The sequence below is a fragment of the Aulonocara stuartgranti genome (assembly GCF_965226115.1).
Source record: "Aulonocara stuartgranti genome assembly, chromosome: 1".
Lineage (NCBI taxonomy): Eukaryota > Metazoa > Chordata > Actinopteri > Cichliformes > Cichlidae > Aulonocara > Aulonocara stuartgranti.
The window spans coordinates 28842547-28863463 of record NC_138939.1 but is presented as its reverse complement, the minus strand read 5'-3'; the positions used below and the strand labels follow the sequence as shown (position 1 = coordinate 28863463).

The following is a 20917-nucleotide window of genomic DNA, read 5'->3' as shown; positions in this document are numbered from 1 at the left end:
CGGCCACTAGGAAGGGACAAAACTCTGCCGTAGACATCACTCAGATTTCAATATTGCATACTCTTTGACAATAGCTAGTGGTGTGTAATTATTATTTTATGGAAAAAGGTAAAGCTCCATGGTTTAAAATGCTTTTACTATGGAATTTGAGAGTATGGCTGCACCGCTGCAATCTGAAAGACAATCTTTCAATCAGGAATAACACCAGTATGTAAAACACTGTTTAAATGGCGCCTGGAATATTGTTCTGATCGGGATCAAAGGGAAATGCAAATGCTTCAGTTAAATCCTCTTCCTCCTGTGTGTTAATTTGAACAATACAGTCACTATGGGGTACATTTTATTGTGTAAATCATGTCAGTCATGGTACCAGTGATAAAATGTTATTTTCCAAAGTAAGCCAAATTAATGATAATTTATTTAAAACATCTCTAAGGTGGAAGTCATGTTAGAAGAAAGGAATGGAGCACTGCTTCAGTGTAATACTGAGTGTGAGTGTGTGTGTGTGTGTGTGTGTGTATGTGCACAGCATGAGTCACCCTGCCTGCCTGTGATTGGATGGTAGTTTATGGGTGAGGGAGGAGAAAGAGAGCCTTTGGGGGCCGTCTGTCAATCTCTCCTCTGCTCCATTCACACATTCATCTGCATGCAGCGTCATGAGAGAGACAGGGGAAGTGAGCGAGATCTCATTCATAAAAAAAGAGAAAGTTCATTCATACACGCTGCACAATCCTGCTGCGCCTCAGAAAGAAAAGACAGAGGGGAGGAAAGTTGATGTGAAGGTGAAGCTGGGAGCCTGGCAACTGACTGAGAAAGTGTGTGGGTCAGTAGGATGGGGCTGTACTCTGCATGACTAGAGTGGAGCAGACTGGACTCTAGACTTAACAGGACATCCCAGAGTCCTACAGTGGTGAGTTGAATCTGCACAGCAGGATTCCCTTTAAATGATCTGACGACAGAGCGCACCCGACACAAAGATAGTTTTCAGACGCTCCTGAAACCTGATGTTATTTCTTCATCTCCTTTTACCAAAATCTTTAGTTAAAATTCCTTAATGGTGACCTGAATTTTCAAGTTTCCTTTTTTTTTTTTTACATTTATTTCAGCGTTCTCCTTTGCTCTGTTTCCTGATTATGAGAGAGCAAACCTTATCCAGGTTGAAATCACAGACGGGACTCCTACCAGGCAGGTCGCTTAATCAGTACAATGAAAATCACAGTGCGGCTGATTTGATTCTGACACTTTCTTTTTCATCTTCTACAGGTATGCTGAAGCGTACTAAATACAGTCGACTGCGCAACGATTCTCCAACATCTCTGGAGGAGAACCCCCAGGGAATGTTGCCCCTGAAGCAGGACCTCTGCTTAGACTCTGAATTCAGTCAGCTGGGACTTGGGATTACTACACACCACGGACCATCCACCCTGAGGGATTTCATCCCCCGCATGGCCAACATCCGACTGCAAAGCCCTATTTCCCGGCAAGGCCTAAAAGGACAGACAGACACAGCCAGAGGCAGAAGCATCAGTGCCCCTACTGACAAACCCTTGTCCAGAACAGAGTGGGGTTCAGGAAGTAATGAGAGATTTTGCACTCACGCTTCCCTCAACGCTCCCCTATCCACGGGCCAAAATCTAATTCACCCTGCTTTGCTCTGCACAAAAAGACCTATCACCCTACAACGGATGGCAAGCCTTCCTTGGACCCCTGGATATCCTCCCTGCTCACATCACAGAGGTGGTCTGTGCTGTGTGAAGATTTCCTCTGCAAAAGGTGATCGTACAGTGGTGGGGACAGGAAGCAGAGCAGTTCACCATCACATCAAGGTACCTGACCCTGCACATGTGCATGATCAGATAGAGTAAACCAACATTTTACTTGCCCAAGTAATTCATATTCTTAATTTTGTTAATGTGTGTAAAATTCTTTGTGTGTAGAAATTACCAAAATGCTGTGCAAGCTCCTTTTCTCTGTACTATGCAAGTCGTCATGACCTAAAGATATGCCAGATTTCAGCAGTGTTAAATTACTGTTTACTTAGTGCCACGGCCAAAATAAATACACACACGTGAACATGGAAAATACACATATGCATACACTCTCTGCTCTATCCACACCGTCACACTCACAGTCACTCCCCTCCTCAGTTAGAGCCTCCTATGTAGGCAGTAGTGACTCATCCTAGCTCTCTGCTTCCCTCTAGTTCAGTCCTGCTATGTGTGTGAATGCATGTGTGTGAATATATCTAGTATCAGCATGCTGTCCTAGAACAGAACCCATCTTGTCCCGATGGCAGAGGTGTGTCCACACAGGCCTGTGAGCTGACCACTGGTGGAAATGAGAATGGACTGTCTGATTGACCTCTATAAACAAGCACACACATATGTTTCTTCTGCCCGCTCAACCCACCCATGTATACATATATTGATTTAAGTCTGGTTTTTATCAATGGACTTACTCATCCTGCCTCCAGCCTATGAGGTCTGCGATACTGAATTTCCTGCCCAGTAGAAGTGGGACTCGTCATAGTGTATTTGAGCACATGGCCTGAATATTGCCTGGTTTCTTCTCTGTCTTCCTCACATCTATATAGTCTGATAAATTCAGTTACAGTCAGACACATGTCAACATTTACCTCAACTCTGAGTTGTCTGGCATTCTAATAAGCTAAAGTAAGACTGTAAAGATTGTACTGGCTACTTGTCGCATGGTTAGAATCTGCTGACAGGTCGCACATTAAAATGTAGTCACAGCTTTTACTTTCTGCTCACTTGCTTTGCTTAAAACTGCCATCTTGCTTTTGCTTTTGTAAGCTTGAGACTTACTTATTTCTTGGGTATTCCAATCAGAATTTGCTACAAAGATTTTAAAGGTTAGTTTTGGGCAGTAATAACTCAAAGTAGCAAATCACTACCTCCGCCAAGGACTGTGTGCCTGTCATTCAGTTTTAATTTTTAAATGTTATTTATAATGTTATTTGTAAGGTAAAGACCCTACAATAATACAGAGAAAACTCCAACAACGAGCATGTACAGGAAGAAAAATTCCCTTTAAAATGGAAGAAACTACAAACTTCTTAAACTAAGAACAAATATAAATATACACAGAGTACAACATTCCCTTTAAAGTAAATACTGCACAGAGAGTGAGCTGCCTTAGCAGAGGTTTATGCTTTCAGAGGTCTTCTTGTTTTGTTTTGTTTTGTATGATTTTATCAGTCTTTGTTGTGGAAGGATTTTGACCCACTCTTCTTTGTAAGGTTGCTTCAGTTCATTGAGGTTTGTTGGCATTCGTTCATGCACAGCTCTCTTAAGTTTCCAATACAGCATTTTCTGTTGTGTTGCATTCTGGACTTTTGGTTGTTGCAGCACTTTTAGTCTTTTCTTTTTCAGCAATTCTGTTGTAGATTTGCTGCTGTCCTTGAGATCATTGTTCTGTTACTTCACCCAATTTTGTCCAAACTTTAGCTGTTGCACAGATGGCCTCATATTTGACTCCTAAATATGTTGCTATACAGAGGAGTTTATGGTTGACTCAGTGACTGCAAGGTGTTCCGGTACTTTGGCTGCAAAACAAACCCAAATCTTCACCCCTCCACAGCTGTGCTTGACAGTAGGTATGAGCTGTGTTTGCTGATATGCTGTGTTTGATTTTTGACAGTCGTTGTGCATCATGGCCACACATTTCTGCTTTGGACTTGTCTGGCCATTGTCCCTAATGTCTTGCGGTTTTTGCAGATGGAACTTTGCAAACCTAAGCCACGCTGCCATTTTATTTTTAGAGAGAAGAGGCTTTCTCTTGGCAATCACTCAGAACAAACTTGTTCAGTCCTTTTCTAATTGTACTGTCATGAACTTTAACGTTTCACATCCTAACTGAGATCTGTAGAACCTGAGATGTAGCTCTTAGGTTTGCTGGGACATCCACTCCCTGGAGTGACATAGTGTTAACATAGCTGAATACTCCAGACCAGCAAACTACCAAAATGTCTGGTTTTTTAGTGGTGGTCACACTTCCAGATGATCATTTAATTAAGCGCATTTGATTAGCACCACCTGCTTACCTTCTTAATGCCAGTGGAAGCAGTTAAGGTGGAGTTAGTTTTTCAGTGTCCTGTGAAATCTCTTTAAGCATCACTTAAAGAACCCTGGGGTACTTTCTTCTGAATAACTAAAATACCTTTATTTTAATAGCATGGTTATATATAACCAACAGACAAACAAAAACAACAACTCCAGTGTGTTTCAGAATACATTCCTTAAGAAGTTAAACCGATTTCAGGAAAACAATGACATAATTTGGATATGAACTTTAAATTTCTGCTCTGCGTATCTAATTTATTGATTGTTTTCAAACTAGCATTTCCATCCCGTCTCACGTGTTCTATTACACTTTTTTTTAAAAACAAAATTCCCATTCCCAGCCACAAAACTCTAAGAACGCACATGGATGGAACTTAAATGACTTAAACACAATGCATAAAACCACTTTCTCTCTCTATCAGCTTTCTGGAACCTTCTCGAAGGCCCAGTTATTTCCATTCCTCTTGACTCGTTACAGCTATGTGTAAATCTATGTTGTCTGCCGCAAATCAGCTCATGAACTTTTCACCTTTTCTGCAGAATCATTTTCTTCCATCATAAAAACTAAAAGTGAGGATGCAATAACAGAAAATTCATGAAAAGTGACCAGACTCCTGTAAGAGTGTTGTGTTTCTTTAATATATTTTAATTGTTGTTGAAAGTGCGCACCTCAGAGTCCTCAGGACTCTGTTGGATGTTCCTGAGACTTTTATTACTAGTATTATTATTATAATATATTTTTCCATTGTTTTTTTTTCTGTGTGTTTTTCTAGTACATGGGTAGTGTGGAAGTGACCCAGTCCATGAGAACCCTTGACTTTGATACAAGAATGCAAGTTACACGGTAGGAGGTCCTCTCTGCACCCCTTTCTAACAAACACAAACAAACACAAATACGAATATATACATCTAATGATATAATACATGAACGTATAATACATGCAACATAATCCTGACTGCAGGGGAATGCCATATATGGATTAGGTGCTGTTTCGCTTGCACACAGATGAGGAAAAAAAGTGAGCAAAATTGCTTTATCCTGAACTCATTTAACATATATTTGCCAAGCTAACCATGTGTAGCTTATTTCAAAAATGTTTCAAAGAGGGAAATCAAATTAAATGTATAATATTTCATAAACGGGGCTTTCTCCTCATCATTTGATATTGAAATCCTAGTGCAGGATGCCATAACACAGCCCTCTCTGTTTACAGAAGCGCTGTTGAATGATGGAGCAGAAAATCCAATTAGATGAATTTCCTCCTAATGATCCCTCAGTCTTATTAAAAGAGAGAGAGGGAGACAAACCTCAATCCAATTCTTACAATGTGTTTTCAAGAAGAAAAACGGTCTTCCTGGAAATCAGCATTGCTTCCTAGGTAGTGGGATGTTCCATTCGTGCGCGTGGGGGTGTTTTTTTGCTTTGCCCTCGCTGACCCAAGCGTCAGAGATACAATCTCAGCTCAGATTGACTTGATTTAAAAAAAGAAACATACCAGGAATATTTTGAAGTGTTACTGCTTTAACACTGCAGATGGAAGTTTGTGATCAGCTATTCTAGTTATGTTTTTTTTTTTTGTTCTTCTGTAATTTTTTCTTCACTACAGTGATTATTGCAAGTTATCCTTAAAAGAAGGATTTATAAGTTACAAGAAAACTGAATTTGTAAAAAGCTAAAAGCAAATTAACAAAAACAACATCTTGCAACTAGTTAGACTTCTTAAAAATAAAGATGAGGAGGATTTCGTAACACTGTAAAAGACCACGTGGGCAATGGCAAGCAGCACAACAATTTAATAATGTTTCTAAATGCAAAATTGCAAAGAATTGGAAGATTTCATCATATCATTAAAAGATTCCAAGAATCCAGAGAGACATTGGCGAAGGACAAGGCCAAAAACCAATATTGAAAGGGTGTGATCTTCAAGACCTCAGGCAGCACTGCATTAAAAATAGACAATACACAGATTTTATAGTGGAAATCCATGTGTGGGCAGCTGAAACTCACTGCTAGTGTAGACAGTTTGTGTCCTGGTCCACAAATGCAAATTGAAAATATGCCATACAATTAAAAACAAACTAAGAAACAAACAAAAGCAGTTAAAAAAAAAAAAAGATCCATAAAGGCCGCTACTGTACCTTCTTTAAGCCAAAGCTCATTTAAGATGGAGCGCAGATCACCTGCCTCCATCTCACCCTCCATCCTCCTTTGTCATACCAATCTGCATGTCCTCCTTCACTACATCCCTGAAACTTCTCTGCAGTCTTCCTCTTTTCCTCCTGCCTGCAGCTCTATCTTCAATATCCAGTATATCCGCTATACCTGCCCTCTACTCTCAGTACACATCACAATGTTGTCTGGAAACAGTGTAGTCCACAGAGACTCCTGCCTGACCTCATCTGTCAACCTGTGCGTCATCACTGCAACCTCAGGTCTCAGAGCTGATCCCTGATGTAATCCCATCCCAACCTTGAACCCGTTTTTCCCTCCAGCTGCACACCTGACCACTGTCTCGCTGTCTAACCTGCTGCACATCCTTTCCAGCTCCATCTCTCTGCCTCTGCCAATTTATACAAGTTTTTGAATCTTGCATACAACTCAGTATAAGCCTTTTCCTTTGCCTTTTTTTACTTCTCTCTTTCCTCCCAGTGCTGCTGTCCACTTTCTTATTTCCCCGATATCCCACTTTTTCTTTGCTAATCTATTCCTTGGAATATTTTCCTGTACTTCCTCATTCCACCACCAGGTCTCCTCGTCCTCTATCCTCCATCCAGAGAATACACCAAAGACCTTTTTTGGACTTTCCCTAAGTACTACAGCTGTTCCATTTCCTGTCATCTGGTACCTCTTCTCAACCGACCAACTCTTTCAACATTCTTCTTTCTTTCTTTCTCATTTAATCCTTGGCTCTGTCTTCACAAACGCTTTTTCTTGATTTCCAAAGTAATCATTCAGACTACTAACCAATGCTGCCTGGCACATTCTCTCCTGCCACCACCCTGCAGTCTCCTATCTCTTTCAGGTTGCAGCTTTTGCATAAGATGTAGTCCACCTGTATTCATCTTCTTCCACTTATATACATTACCCTATGTTCCTGTCTTTTGTTGAAGTACATGTTTACCACAGAATATTAACCAAAAATTCAGAAAAAGTTATTAATTGACTTGCATGTAATTGAGTGAAATAAGTATTTAATCACCCAGCCAGAATTCTTGCTCCTACGATTAGCTGTGTGCACATGTAACACACAGATTACAATCAATTACGGATACTCCTGATCTCATCTTGTTACGGACAAGACCAAATACCTGTCAATGGACATCAGGGACAAGATTTTAGACCAGCACAAAGATGGAATGGGGTACAAGACCATCAGCAAGAAGCTCAGTGTGAAGGTGACAACTCTTGCTGCGATTATTCAGAAATGGAAGAAGTTTAAAATGACCGTCAGTTGCCTCTGGTCTGCAGCTCCATGCAAGATCTTACCTCACAGGGTGAGGATGATCCTGAGAAAGATGGCGAATCAGCTCAAAACTACACTGGAGGAGCTTGTTAATAATCCTAAGACACTTGGGACCGCAGTCACCAAGAACACTGTTAGGAACACACTGCGATATGCAGTGGATTGAAGTCTTGCAGCACATGCTTAACAAGGCACATGAACAGGCTCGTATTAAGTGAACATTTAGATGATTCAGAGAAGGACTGGGAGAAAGTGCTGAGATTGGGGGAAGAGAAATGCTGAGCATGTGTGCAAACTTAGTGACCAACTACACGAAATGTCTTATCAGTGTGCATGCCAACAAGGGTTTCTCCACCAAGTACTAAGTCATGTTTGGCTTTTGAATCAAATACTCACAGCGACATGCAGATAAAAGGATACCTTTTGTGTAATATGTTGGGGTTTTTTTTGGTTGTGTGTACTAAATGTACTCCAAAACTAAAGTAATAAAGTATTGCATTTGAGTAAGTATATTTGGTTACATTCTTCCAGCAGTGCATGTATATGTGCTTTCTGTAGTGTAGTTTTCTTCCTCTCACATGCACATCACATGTCCGCAGGGCACACCAGATCACATACAAAGGTATCTCTGTGTTACTGTGTGCATGTGCTTATGTACATGCTGATCTGTGTCTATGTGTTTGTGTGCAGAGAGGCAATCAGCAGACTTTGTGCGAGGACATTGCTCAAAACAGCAGTGAAAGCTAAAAGGGTAAGGCTTGTGTACACAGACAGGCACACACTCATACTCACACACTCTCTCTTTCTGCCACATTCAGCTGGAATAACAGTGGTTTTTGTCATCATTAGCCTGTTTGCAAGGGACTGTCTTCTGTTCTGGGTCAGACAAACCTGCAGTTTTCTGGAAGAAGGATCATCCTCACTGTCTCCACCGACAGTATGACTCTAATCGCTGCCTCGTCCTTACAGGTGACAGTGTCAGCATGTTAAACCCCATCAAAACAGCCTCATGTCAGGTTTACTGGCAAACCTATATGCTATTGTATCATTTCCTCTTTTCTCTTTCACAGAAGATTGCCCACCACCCCATGCAGACCATTTCATTTGCCTCCGGTGGAGATTCAGTATGTTCATATTCTCAAATCTTTCCCCTTGTACACGTTGATGATCAGATAGGGACACAAACAGGGTAGCAAGAGCACAATCACACACACAGTGAGTAATTTGATTTAGTCTGATTATTGCATTGGTGTACTACCATTTATGGAGGATTAAATCATTTCCTGCCTCAACTCTTGATCATTCTGCTCTTTTAATTAGTGGTACAAGGTCAGCATCTGAAAGCATGCTACAAATGAAACTTCAGACTTTGGCAAAAATGTCTAAACATTCCCTTGTGATTAATTTTAATGAATATGATTTATGCAAAGAACCTCTGATATTCAACAGTATATTATCCCCAGCATTCAGAGTGTGCTGGGGGTATACTGACCTTTATTTTGTTCAATTTAATTTGGATTCTTCATTCTTGGGAGTGTGTCACGTGAATGTTTTGCCTGTTTCAGACGCGAAGCCTTCCAGAAAAGTTTGACAACCACCTCCTTAAGTGTTTAAAGCTTGTTGGTACTATATAAAAGAGCTGGCAAATATAAAGAAAAGATTTTATTTGATGGGTTATTTCTGCTAGAACTGTAGCAGTGATTAATCATGTGACTGCTTGTGAGTTTTCTCTTAAGGATTACTCTTTCAAGTCTGAGTCATTTAATAAATGTGTCTGTTTACGGTTTTACCCTTAATTTGGCTCATTGTAAAACTCTTGAATGTAATTCTTGTGCTAATTAATTGCTAAAGGCGACAAATCATGAAATCCTTTGCTGTGACTTATGCACTCATCAGAGCTAACTGCCTTCATCATCTTTACACCTTGCCAAGCGCTTATCAGACTAATTACTCAGGTCTATTCTTCTTAATTTGTTTCCCTCTGTGCGCACATATATCCACATGACAGGATTCAAGTTATTTGGCCTGAGTGAAAATTTCCTGTGCCCTAAAAATGTGTGTAATGAACATAAAAATCAATGCAGATCTGTCTGTAGGGCATGTGGTTATTAGCTGCTGTCTAGGTCAAACTGCATTTTGGTTGGCCTTTTAGTTCAAACACAGATTCACTACAAATCATGTGCAGAAATATACACTGACTAAAGATGAGAGAAAATAAGAAGGTAGTTACTCTCTGGGAAAGACAACACCAGCAAAGCTGTGGATGGGATTATAGCTCACCGTTTTTAATTAATTAACCATACTAATCTTGTAGTGTGCTCTAAGCCTCTGCTCAGCTGGCTTGGGCACATGAAAGATAGCAAAGGGGAATTAAATTCAGTCTGACACAGAAGCTTTATGGTGAACCATATTCAGCTTACTGTGCTCTTGTATTAGGCTGAACTCTTCAGACGAAGCGTACACGTGGATGAACATTAACTGAAAATAATGGGTGAAAATATAAATTGAAATTGAGCTTTCCACATGGAAAAAGTCTATCGAGTCATTTTTTGCATTTATAATTTATAATCATGCCTTTTATTGTGTTTTTCTCTCTCAATTTGTTTACAGGACATGGCAGATTACATTGCTTATGTAGCTAAAGACCTTGCCAATGACAGAGGTATGAGAGAGAGTTTGCTTTGAGCTGGCCTTACACTCAAATTTCAATTTACTGATTGTTATGAAAATAATGTTTGACTTTTGCTCTCTATGGCAGCCTGTCACATCCTGGAGTGTCCCGAGGGTCAAGCCAATGAGGTTATCAACAGCATCGGTCAGGCCTTTGAGACGCGCTTCCGCCACCTTCTCAGCCAGACACCATCGGTCCTGTCCACCAGTTCCAGGTTATAGCTCTTACATGTATATATGTGAATATATATATATATATATATATGTGTATATATACATATATATATATATATATATATATATATATATATATATATATATATATATATATATATATATATATATACATATATATATATATATATATATATATATGCATGTGTGTATATATACATAAATATTATAGTATATTATGGATTTGCTATTAAATATAGAAACAATATTATGCAGTATTTACTGTATGGGGCAGGGATAGTGGTGGTGGCCCCATGATCGGAAGGTCGGGAGTTCGAAATCCACTGAACAGCTACCCTGAGGTACCCCTGAGCAAGTTACCATCCCTACACACTGCTCCTCGGGCGCCCAATGGCTGCCCACTGCTTCACAGAGCGTATGGGTTAAATGCAGAGAGGAATTTCCCCACGGGGATCAATAAAGTATACATTATTATTATTATTATTATTATTATTATTATTATTATTATTATTATGTCAGTGACTCTGAGTGAATTCATATGTACATATAAGTATAGCTGAATATATGTGTATATGTATGATTGTATATAGTGCCATAAGTATTGGCCCCCGTCCTGATGTTTGCATATTTGTTACATTTAAATGCTTCAGATCAACAAATAAATTTTAATATGAGACAGAGAACCATAATCAATACAAAATGCAGTTTTTAAATGATACGTTTGGTTTATTAGGGCTAAAAACTATCTGAACCTACTGGGCCTTTGTGAAAAAGTAATTGCCCTCTAAATCTAATAACAGGTTGTGCCACCCTTGGCGACAAGAACTGCAATCAAGCACTCGTGATAACTAGAATAACTGAGGTGTGGAGGAATTTTGGCCCACTCTTCTTAGAAGAATTGTTTTAATTCAGACATACTGTTCATGTTAAACAAGCATGATTTATGCTTAAGTATCTCAATCAGATCATTTTGGCCTAATGAAAGTCCAGACTTTGAATAACCCATCAATATTTTTTTGAACCATTCGGCGTTGGACTTTATGGTCTGTTGAAAAAACCAAAGCGTCATTAAGCTTCAGGGCACAAATTGATGTCCAAACGTTCTCCTTCAGGTATTTCTGCTAGAGAGCAGAATTCATGGTTCCAGCAGTTTCAGCAAGTCCTCCTGAAGCAGCAACGCAGCCTCAGACCACTACACTACCACCGACATGTTTGGGGCACAAACCTTCCACAAAGTTCAGCTTTATCTCATCGGGCCACAGAATATTTTTCCAAAAGTCTTGGGGGTCATCAAGATGCTAATTGGCAAATGTGAGATGAGCCTGTGTGCCTTCCACTCCTGGGAAGGTTCACCACTATCTCTCACTATCTCACCCGGATATATGTAAATTAGTTTGTTTATCGGTTGTTTTTGAGATCTTTTAGCCTGTTTCACTTTGTCAGACAGGTTCTATTTAGGTGATTTGTTGATTCAGCAGGTCTGGCGGTAATCAGGCCTGGGCAAGTGAAACTGAACCCAGGTTTCAAAAAAATGTCATTAATTACGGTTAATTCATGGTTTAGCAAGGGAAGGCATATCAGGGTATCTTTATCTGATATTAAAATGTATCTGTCTTTTCTGTCCTTCCTTCCTTCTACCAATACCTCAACACTATGTGTATATTCAGACCGGCACTGAGAATCTGTCACAAATGGTGCCCAGAAGAGTTAATAATAAACCAAAAGGCAAACCGGGAAGGAGAATTCAGTGAACACCGTGACTATTACAATGTGAACCCAGGAGACCCAGGTGGAATAAAAGACTTTCAGGTCACAGAAGAGGAGAGCAAAGAAGATGCTAACATTCACAGGGTAAGACTTACCTGTAACACCAAAGCACTAATAATTTACAGTCACTTGAGTTTGTGTATATAAGGACAGGACCTTGAACACAATTTGTTCAGAAAGAAAAGTTCCCATTGTTGTTGTAAAAGCTTAAAACCACATCTCTTGGTGCTTTTCAGCATTTTTAAAGTGGTCGACTAGCATGAATACAGTTTAGTTTTTGATAGTGTTATGTCATAGCTTGTCACATTACAATTTGAAACATATTATGTTGCAATGCATGAGACTGCATTATTTAAACTTATATTGTATAGGATGTACTGTAGACTATAATCACATCTATGGACTAAGTTCACAAACTTAGCATTGGCTAAAAGTTTTAGCATTTAGCCAACAGATAAGCTGGATCTGATTACTTTGCAGTAATCGCTGTAAATGCTGAAATGCTTTTCCAGGAGACTTTGTAACTTATACAAGGTCATTTTTAAATGGCAGCCAAAACGTGGTTTTTTTGTGAAGAAATATAGAAATGATGTTGTTATAATTAAATATGATAGCAGGCACACAGTGCACTAGCACATTTTATGGTCTTGTTATTGAGCACAAAGGTTGATCCCAGAGGAGAAACACTTGAGCTACTTCTCACCAAACATCACCTCACAAGTTTTCTTCACTTCCCAGAATTACCAGATGATAATTTCCTGTCATGACTGCTCATCTCTAAAATGTTACCAGCGCAGTTGCCCCTAAACACACACACACGTTCAAACGTGCACAGCCAACAATATGTGTCTGGTGTGTATGACTCATGGTGTGCCATTGCAGGTCTGTTTCCCTCGGCCTGTTTCCCTTTATGAGAACTGCTCCATCACAGATGAGACTCCAGCTCCACCTGCAGGTGAAAATCAACTGCGTTATCCGAGTCCAGTTTCGAGTTTGTCCATATAATGCATGTGTCCCTCAAGTACAATTATGACTTCTATGCCTCTATGATTCAGAGGAAACTGTACTTTACTTTAACTTGGTTATTAAAAATCAAATAAAGTGAGCAGTGCTTCAAATGGGGTTTAAAGCTGTTGCTTTTCAACTGTTGTTTTCTTCCTCTATCTAATCTCCATCAGATTTAGAGCAGTCTGAGATCAATACTGAACAACGCTCTCTGCTCACTGAGACGCGGGTCCAGAAGCTGATCCAGGAAGAAGGATGGTTCCACGGCAGGTTGGTAATCAATATCTGTTTGACTATGAGTGATGCGTCAAAATGCTGCTAATTCCAAGGTCATTCTCTCCCGTGGAATTTTGTTTGTTTCATCACAGGTTGGGAAGAGAGCAGGCGGAGTCGCTTCTCACCTGTAGCGGAGATTTCCTGGTCAGAGAGAGCAGCTCTGCCGCTGGTCAGTATGTACTCAGCGGTATGGAGGGAGCTACTGTGCGACACCTACTGCTGGTTGATCCACATGGACAGGTACAGCTCTGCTGGTGGATTTCAAATATCGTTTAAAGAAGAGAAAGAAAGCAACTTTTAAGCATATTTTCCATTTATTGACCAGGTGCGGACCCGTGATCAGGTGTTTCTGAGCGTTGGCCACCTGGTGCGATTCCACATGGAGAATCAGATGCCCATTGTTGCTGGAAGCAGCGAGCTGTGCCTGAAACAGCCGATCCTGCAAACACACAAACATTCACAGACTGCCAGATGCATGGTCTTGAATTAGCAGTGGTTTTTGAGATGAAACACAGAGAGGCCTAGCAACAACAAAAAGAAGAAGAAGAACTTTTAAACCTTTAAACACTTTCAGCTGCCTCAAGAGAAGAGCACCCCTGGACATAATTTCCAGTGAGATCATTTTTCCAAACTGTTGGGACAATTTTGCATTATTTGCCCATTATATTATTTACTGTGTGTTTTGTTTTTTGTTTGAGTAAACTCTCAAGTCACTGCTTGTGCCTGTATTGAGAACAGCCTTTGGCCTGCAGAACATCCTGTCTCGCTCTCAGGCAGTTTGCTATTATTTACTCAGTGTCTCAACACAGTCTCTGGTGTTGGCAGGAAATAACCAGAATGTTGGCAGGCTTTCCAAATCCTTTTCTATATACTATATTTGTCTCGTGCTCATTAGTTTTGATTTTCTTTTGTTTTCGTTCCCACTTTCCATGCTTAACTTGAGAAAAATAACTTTTCATCCCACTTGTTTGTTGCATACTGAATATGAAACTGCAGTGGTCTTTGTATCTAGAAGCCCCATTTAGGTCCACATTACATGTGGTTAAACACATCTTTGGGTCTTTTACACAAGTGATTAAATCGGATTTTGTTGGTGATTTATTTGACGTTAAACCTCTAACCAGAATAACAGAACTTTGTTTTGAAATCGTGTTGCAGTCCATCCAAGAGTTCCAGTCAATTCACGCCACAACAAAAAGATATCAAACTAATGGAATTAGCTTCGAGTGACTAGGGATTGTACCACAAAATAAACAGTTCCTCACAACATTGCCCACATTATTGTTCAATTTAGAAAAGCTAAAAGCATTCAGATGTCATTGTATTCACGATAACATTTAACTGAATAACTTGGTTGTATTGAAATTTTCTTTTTTTTCCCCATTTACTACAAAAACCTTAGATACCCTGCATAATTATGAGTTGTTATACACATACAGTCACCAACCCCTTCGTCATGCATGTAGACATTCCCAGGATGACGATGACGTTTAAATTGAGGATCAGAATGGGAAAGAAAGATGATTTAAGTAACTTTGAATGTGGTGTGGTTATTTTTGTCAGATGGGCTGATCTTATTATTTCAGAATAATACGACCAGCTGACTCACCGAGATTCTAGTGGATTGGGAGATTCACATTGTGGATATGCAGCTGACAAATCGTCACATCCACATGTACATATAGTGATTTTGAATCATATTGGCATGCCATCCTATCAGGTCAATATGGATCAAACTCCCTGAGGAATCTTTCCAGCACCTTGTTGAATCGGTTCCATGAAGAATTAAAGCAGTTCTGAAGGTAAAAGAAGAAGAAGAAAAGTTGATGTTATGGATGATTCATCTTCTGTACTTCATGGGCTGAGCTCACATGGTGAAGCTTGAAAGCAAGAGCCAATAAAATGTATTATTATTATTTCGTAAACTCCATGTTTAGGATCAGCATGGTAATTGCAACTTTGTGCAACAATTTTAAAGATTCTGGCTGTTTTATTGAACATGATTAGGTTTGGCCTTGGGAGTTTTACTCTGTTTCATTAGTTTACTAAATTTAAACACTACCAGCTTTTTGATTGTGATAGATAAAAAAGAAACATGGAGAAAAAAAATTCCCTTGCATTTCAAATAAGTGGCCTCAAATGATTTGGACTAAAGTGGACAGAATTGAGCCCAACTTTAAAGAAAACCCCAGAACATCAGATCCTAGTCAAAAGGTGTGAATATCAAACCATTAATCGCATTATCAAAAACACTGTAGCGTATTTATTTAACACATTATTACATATTCAGAGAAGAGCTTTGAAGGCCTTTCTAGAAGCCTGGAGAACTATTCCTGAAGACTGGTTAAAGAAACGACAAAACGGCTGTCTAAGTTTTTACCTTATGTACTATATTTCCATGTATAGTTGCAGATCTTTCAATAAATCCATTAACTTACTTTCCACTTGGAAAATATAAAGAAATCAACATTTTTACACAATGTGTGTTTCTTAAAAGTCATTATGATTTTTCATTTTATTTAAAATTTTGCATATAATATCTAATTATTTCTTCTTTACTGAAAGAAAACAAAAGGATGTTTCACTGCATCCATGTTTCACTGGATATTTCACACCACAAGGTGGCGCTATCAGTCTTTACAAGAGCTCTTCATCCTATACTATGCCAGCACATTTTCCCCTGATTGGTCAAATAGATCTGGATAGTTTTCTAAAACTGTATCTCCATTTAATCTTATATGCAATATAAAGCAAATTCACAAGAGCTAAATACAAAGAGTGAAACCTTTTTGCATTTCAGTGTCTGTTTTAATGATATTCACACAGATGTGTCTGAAAAATCAGTGAAAATAGCTGGTAATAAACAGCCTATAACAACAACTGCAGCGCTGCTCCCTCAGATTTCAGCACCCTGTCACTTGTAGATTTCGGTGTAGTAAAAAGAAAATGACTGTATGCTCAAAGTATGCAGTGGACTGTTTGGGGCTGTGCTGCCCTCTCAGAGAGACTTGGAGGGTCTCTCCCACACTAATCACCTTCAGCACTGTTTGCCAGGCTGAGACTGAGGAACAACTGGCGGTTGATGGGTAAATAAACTGCTCTGCCAATAACCGAGAGAAAAGCGACAAACACTGATAGGATATCTAAAGAACAGCAACACTCGAAGCCTTTTGTTCTGTAACTCTTTTGGATGTTATCACAGAACCTACATGCCATTTAACTTCCCACAATTCTTGGTAAAGAACAGGAAATGAACACACTTGAAATATTGTCCCCGTGTTTTCCTGAACACTTTATGCAGAAGGTAAATGTAATAATGATATCTGCGTCATTTGATACAGTCAGTAAACAGGCAGGGACTGAATGCATCTCTGTCCAAACAAACAAACAAAAAAAATCAGATATCATCTTTTAATATGAATGCTGTCACAAGGGTGAAATTAAATAATTTTACAACCAAGAAATGCGGTTTTCCTGCTTCGCTCATGCCCATGTGGATTCTCTCTGAGTCACACGGACCTCACCCAGAACAACTCACCAAAAACAACAATGACCTAGTGTGTGATGCCATTCTTTCAGACTTGTGAGGCCTGGTGAGGGTCACATGTTGTCAAACTTGCGAGGTCACCATTTGACCTCTGGCCCCTAGCTTGCAAAGCTGCGGAGTGTAACTGTACAAGACAGTCAATTTATCAGACTGGTGTTGATAATTTGAACAAAGGAAATGTTTGTCTATAGATAACCCTCTACTCTTGGACTCTTGAGCAGGATAAAAGCATATTTTTACTCTGGTATAAAAAGAAATTTGGCACTTTCAGTGAAAGGCAGTAATTTTAAGTGACTTCAAAGACACCGATGATATTTCAGTTAGAAAAAAAGAAGGTTGGACATTCAACATTTGAATAGATATATGATCAGGAGGTTTTAAATGGTAATACTGAGACATTTTTGGTCCCAGCCTTCCAAACATCCGTTCGCTTCAGGTTCGTGGGAGCCAATCCCAGCTGTCTTAGGGCGAGAGGCAGGGAACACCATGGACAGGTCGCCAGTCTGTCACAGGGCCAACACAAAGAGAAAGACAATTATTCGGACTCACATTCACACCTATGGGCAATTTAGAGTTTCCACTTAACCTAACCCCACTAACTGCATTGTCTTTGGACTGTGGGAGGAAGCTGGAGTACCCATGCAAACACGGGGAGAACATGCAAACTCCACACAGAAAGACCCTGGTGGACCTAATTCCTGGTGGAAACCACTTAATACATAATGGCCACTGTGGATGACTAGACAACAACAAAAATCTTAAAAGTGACCGTTAAGACAAAGAATATAATGTCACAAAATGGATAAGTAACCAATTTATCACTTGCTCTGACCAAAAAAGTTATTAAACTAATCCAGGAAACCATCGGTTTAATAATTAATAATAAAAAAGTCAGGGTTGTGGTCCACCGCATAACTTTTACAGCCCTCGAACCCAATAATTAAAATAATTGAATAATGTCCAGTACGTTTCACAAAATCTCCACTGTGTCAAGCTGTAATTCATTATTCAATCATCTGATTAAGAACATGACCCCCAGTAATAGATGCAGACACCCTTGGACATGAGATCTCCCTCCACCTCGCAACATGAGCCCATGAGGCCTTGAGTTTTCGCTTGCAGAAAGATTTACTGTTAGAGTAATTTAAATATTCAGCTCGACCAACAAAAGGAACTTTACCTTAAATGGTGTAAGCACATGTTGAGCTTTCCTTTGTTAGTGCATATGTGTGTGAGTGTGTTCTTTGAACCGATATCGAGACGTTTCCTCAGAAAAAGGAAATGATAAACTTTTTGTAAAAAAATCTTCAAGTTCTGTGGATTTAGTTCAGATCCAGAGCATTAATATAAAAGCCTGAACTTGAAGTCCTTTTGCAGAATAAACCTGAGTGCTGATGAGCCTGAGGGCATTAACTTTGCACACACACACATACAGATTGCTCAAATGACAAAGCATTCCCAGACCCTGAAGCGCCTTAATGGAACAATTAAAGTCATAAAAAGCGCCCAGAATACGAGAGCATGAAATTGTTCCTCGTTTCAATGTTATCAGAGTCACACAGAGTTCAGATCTGGAAGGAAGCAAAGCAAGACTTGGCCCACTGACTGGGCCATGTTGCAGCACTTATTGCCATGCCAAAATCTACATGTATGTTCCCCCAGAGGCAGCCCAGAGGTGGAGACACGTGAGTCATGTGAGATTTGCAAACAAAATGCACAAAAAAATATAGAGACCGACGCCTTTGTGCCTGTTTCTATTTCCTGTTTCCACAAGTCAGGGACCAGTGAGGGTGTGCTGTGAAAGAAAGAGAGAGAGAGCCACGAGTCTCTGTTAAATGAGTATACAGTGAGTTGCTGTTGGCTCGGGTCTGTGTAGAATAGATGAGTGTGTGCGTAACCCCCACAGCGACTGCCTCGCTCCTCAGCAGCCCTCAATCTGAGATTTTACCTCCCTGTGCTCACAGGCTCTTTACCCTGGCTTAGCATGGCAGCTTGGCAGGCCTTACTGAGTGGAATCGCACACATATGCACACACACACATGCACACATGCGCAACACACTTTGTCCTCGAGCACAAAATGCCCTGGAGTTTCTTAACCTCTTTCAAATCTTCATCTTTCCACTCTCTCTTTATCATTGCCCCACTGGAAACTAGGTCAATGTCAGTTCATGTCATTAGCTTCTGCTCCAACTGTGCATGTGTGTGTGTGCTCTAACTGTGCATGTGTAGATGGACTTACAAGGGTGTGCATGATCATGTTCAGTTAGCAGCCATGCTTATCTGCCACTTGGCTAAAGAACTTCCTTGAAAATGTTTGTTTTCATGATCTGTGCCGGTGCATTGGAAATGAGTCTGTGCGCATGCGTGTGTGTCTCTGTGTGAGTGAGTGTGTGTGTGTGACACGGTGATGATGAGGGGGTGGGGGATTCCAGGATTTTTGCACGAGGCAGCAGACAGATGTGGGAGACTTGAATCAAAACTGTTTTGTTGGCCAACTTCAAAAGGCGACTTCTCCAGTGTTGGTCTCTTTTTGCTTTCCATTCCTCTGTCATTCGCTCATGCTTTGGCCAGCAGCTCACGCTTCTCCCCTGTCTTTCAAGCAGAGGCTTGGAATTGAGCAAACAGCAGGACGGATGTTTCAGTAAATCTTTATCATAACTTTCTGTCTTTGCTCCGGAGGACCTGTGGTCTCTATAGGACCTCAAAAGACATAATTAATAGTACACCCTAATTCACGTCTTTTTCCCCACTTTTTAAGAGAACTCCTGCTAAAGATTTTGAACAGAGGTCTCAAAGTTTCAGGGGAACCTTCTCGTAAAAGTTTACTACAGTATATAAACTGAAATCAGTCTTTCATCCATTTGTGACTGGTGCTGACTTTATTCATGTAATTTACAGTACAATTCACAAATCTCCCAAAAGTCTGGATTAGGATATGTTCTTGCAGTTTTATTGTTTGTAATTGCATTAGGAGGCTCAGCTGCAAATCAGCTGCTCTCAATGTTTAGTCCGCATCAGCTGATAGCTAAGCAGATACTCTTCTAGACATCCAGTGAGTAAACCTCACATGGAACATTATCTTGCATTACATATGCAAGCAGCTTTGTAACCCACCTCCACTCCAGCTCCTTGTTTTCAGGTTGTGCCCAACTTAATCATCAATTTGACAATCCCATCAGGCTCAGTCATTGTGTTTGTTAATCCAATGTTTTAAATGCATAGTACTTAAATGAAGCCTCCTGCAGTTGGTAGCATAGTGATAAATTATTACAATTTTTTTTTTCACAGTAGTGAGATTTATGCTTGGAAACAAGGAAACAAGGCCACAACAAGGTAAAAAAGCCTTGAAGCCACAGCTCTTTGTTTTCTCTTCTGTTACTGCTCTTTCTTCATCAGCAGTAACAATCCCCTTCTCAGGCATCCTCCTCACCTCCTCTCTGTTCTTCCTTTTGCAAACAAAGAATGCATTCATACTTGATGTCCTAAAATAAAGTTATAACATTAAAACTGGAGTAAAGTGTATTTGTCTGTCTTTTTGCACGGGGTGTGTTTATGGTTCTCTCTGCAAGTGTGTGTCTCTTACAGATGGCAGTGAACCACCAGCGGGAAACAGGGAATGTTTTCCATCCCTAAGATGGTCAGATTCTTGTGGGGGGACACTGACTCTGCATAAATCGCACGTGGAGGGAAGATAGGCAAACTAGAACAGCTTGCATTGCTACTATTGAGTGTACCCCGCAGACCCTGAATAAATCTCTGAGTATTCAGCATGTGAACACCTGGCATCACAAACTACAACCTAAAAAATAAATGTATGCAAATGCCAAAAGGTAATTATTTAATGTTGAGTAGCTTTGTAAACTCGCTTTATTTAATACGGCTCTTCAGCATTTTGAGAAAACATTGCATT

General features: G+C 39.9%; 1 protein-coding gene across 3 annotated transcripts; it reads left to right on the top strand.

Annotated features, from left to right (window-relative positions):
* The first annotated feature begins 647 nt into the window (after positions 1-647).
* Positions 648-15873, top strand: LOC309707218 (SHC-transforming protein 1-like). 3 transcript variants are annotated; one of them, XM_082534392.1, is made up of 14 exons: positions 648-910; positions 1107-1185; positions 1264-1826; positions 4856-4926; positions 8237-8297; positions 8396-8515; positions 8617-8670; positions 10157-10208; positions 10305-10431; positions 12079-12262; positions 13061-13133; positions 13357-13453; positions 13552-13699; positions 13785-15873. In XM_082534392.1, the coding sequence occupies exons 2-14, from the start codon at positions 1134-1136 to the stop codon at positions 13947-13949; spliced, it is 1767 nt and encodes a 588-aa protein (XP_082390518.1). In that variant the 5' UTR covers positions 648-910; positions 1107-1133; the 3' UTR covers positions 13950-15873. The 3 variants fall into 3 exon arrangements, with proteins under 3 accessions (XP_082390518.1, XP_082390517.1, XP_082390519.1); XM_082534391.1 differs by having other exon boundaries at positions 1107-1826; XM_082534393.1 differs by lacking the exon at positions 648-910 and having other exon boundaries at positions 1106-1189.
* Positions 15874-20917: the final 5044 nt, after the last annotated feature.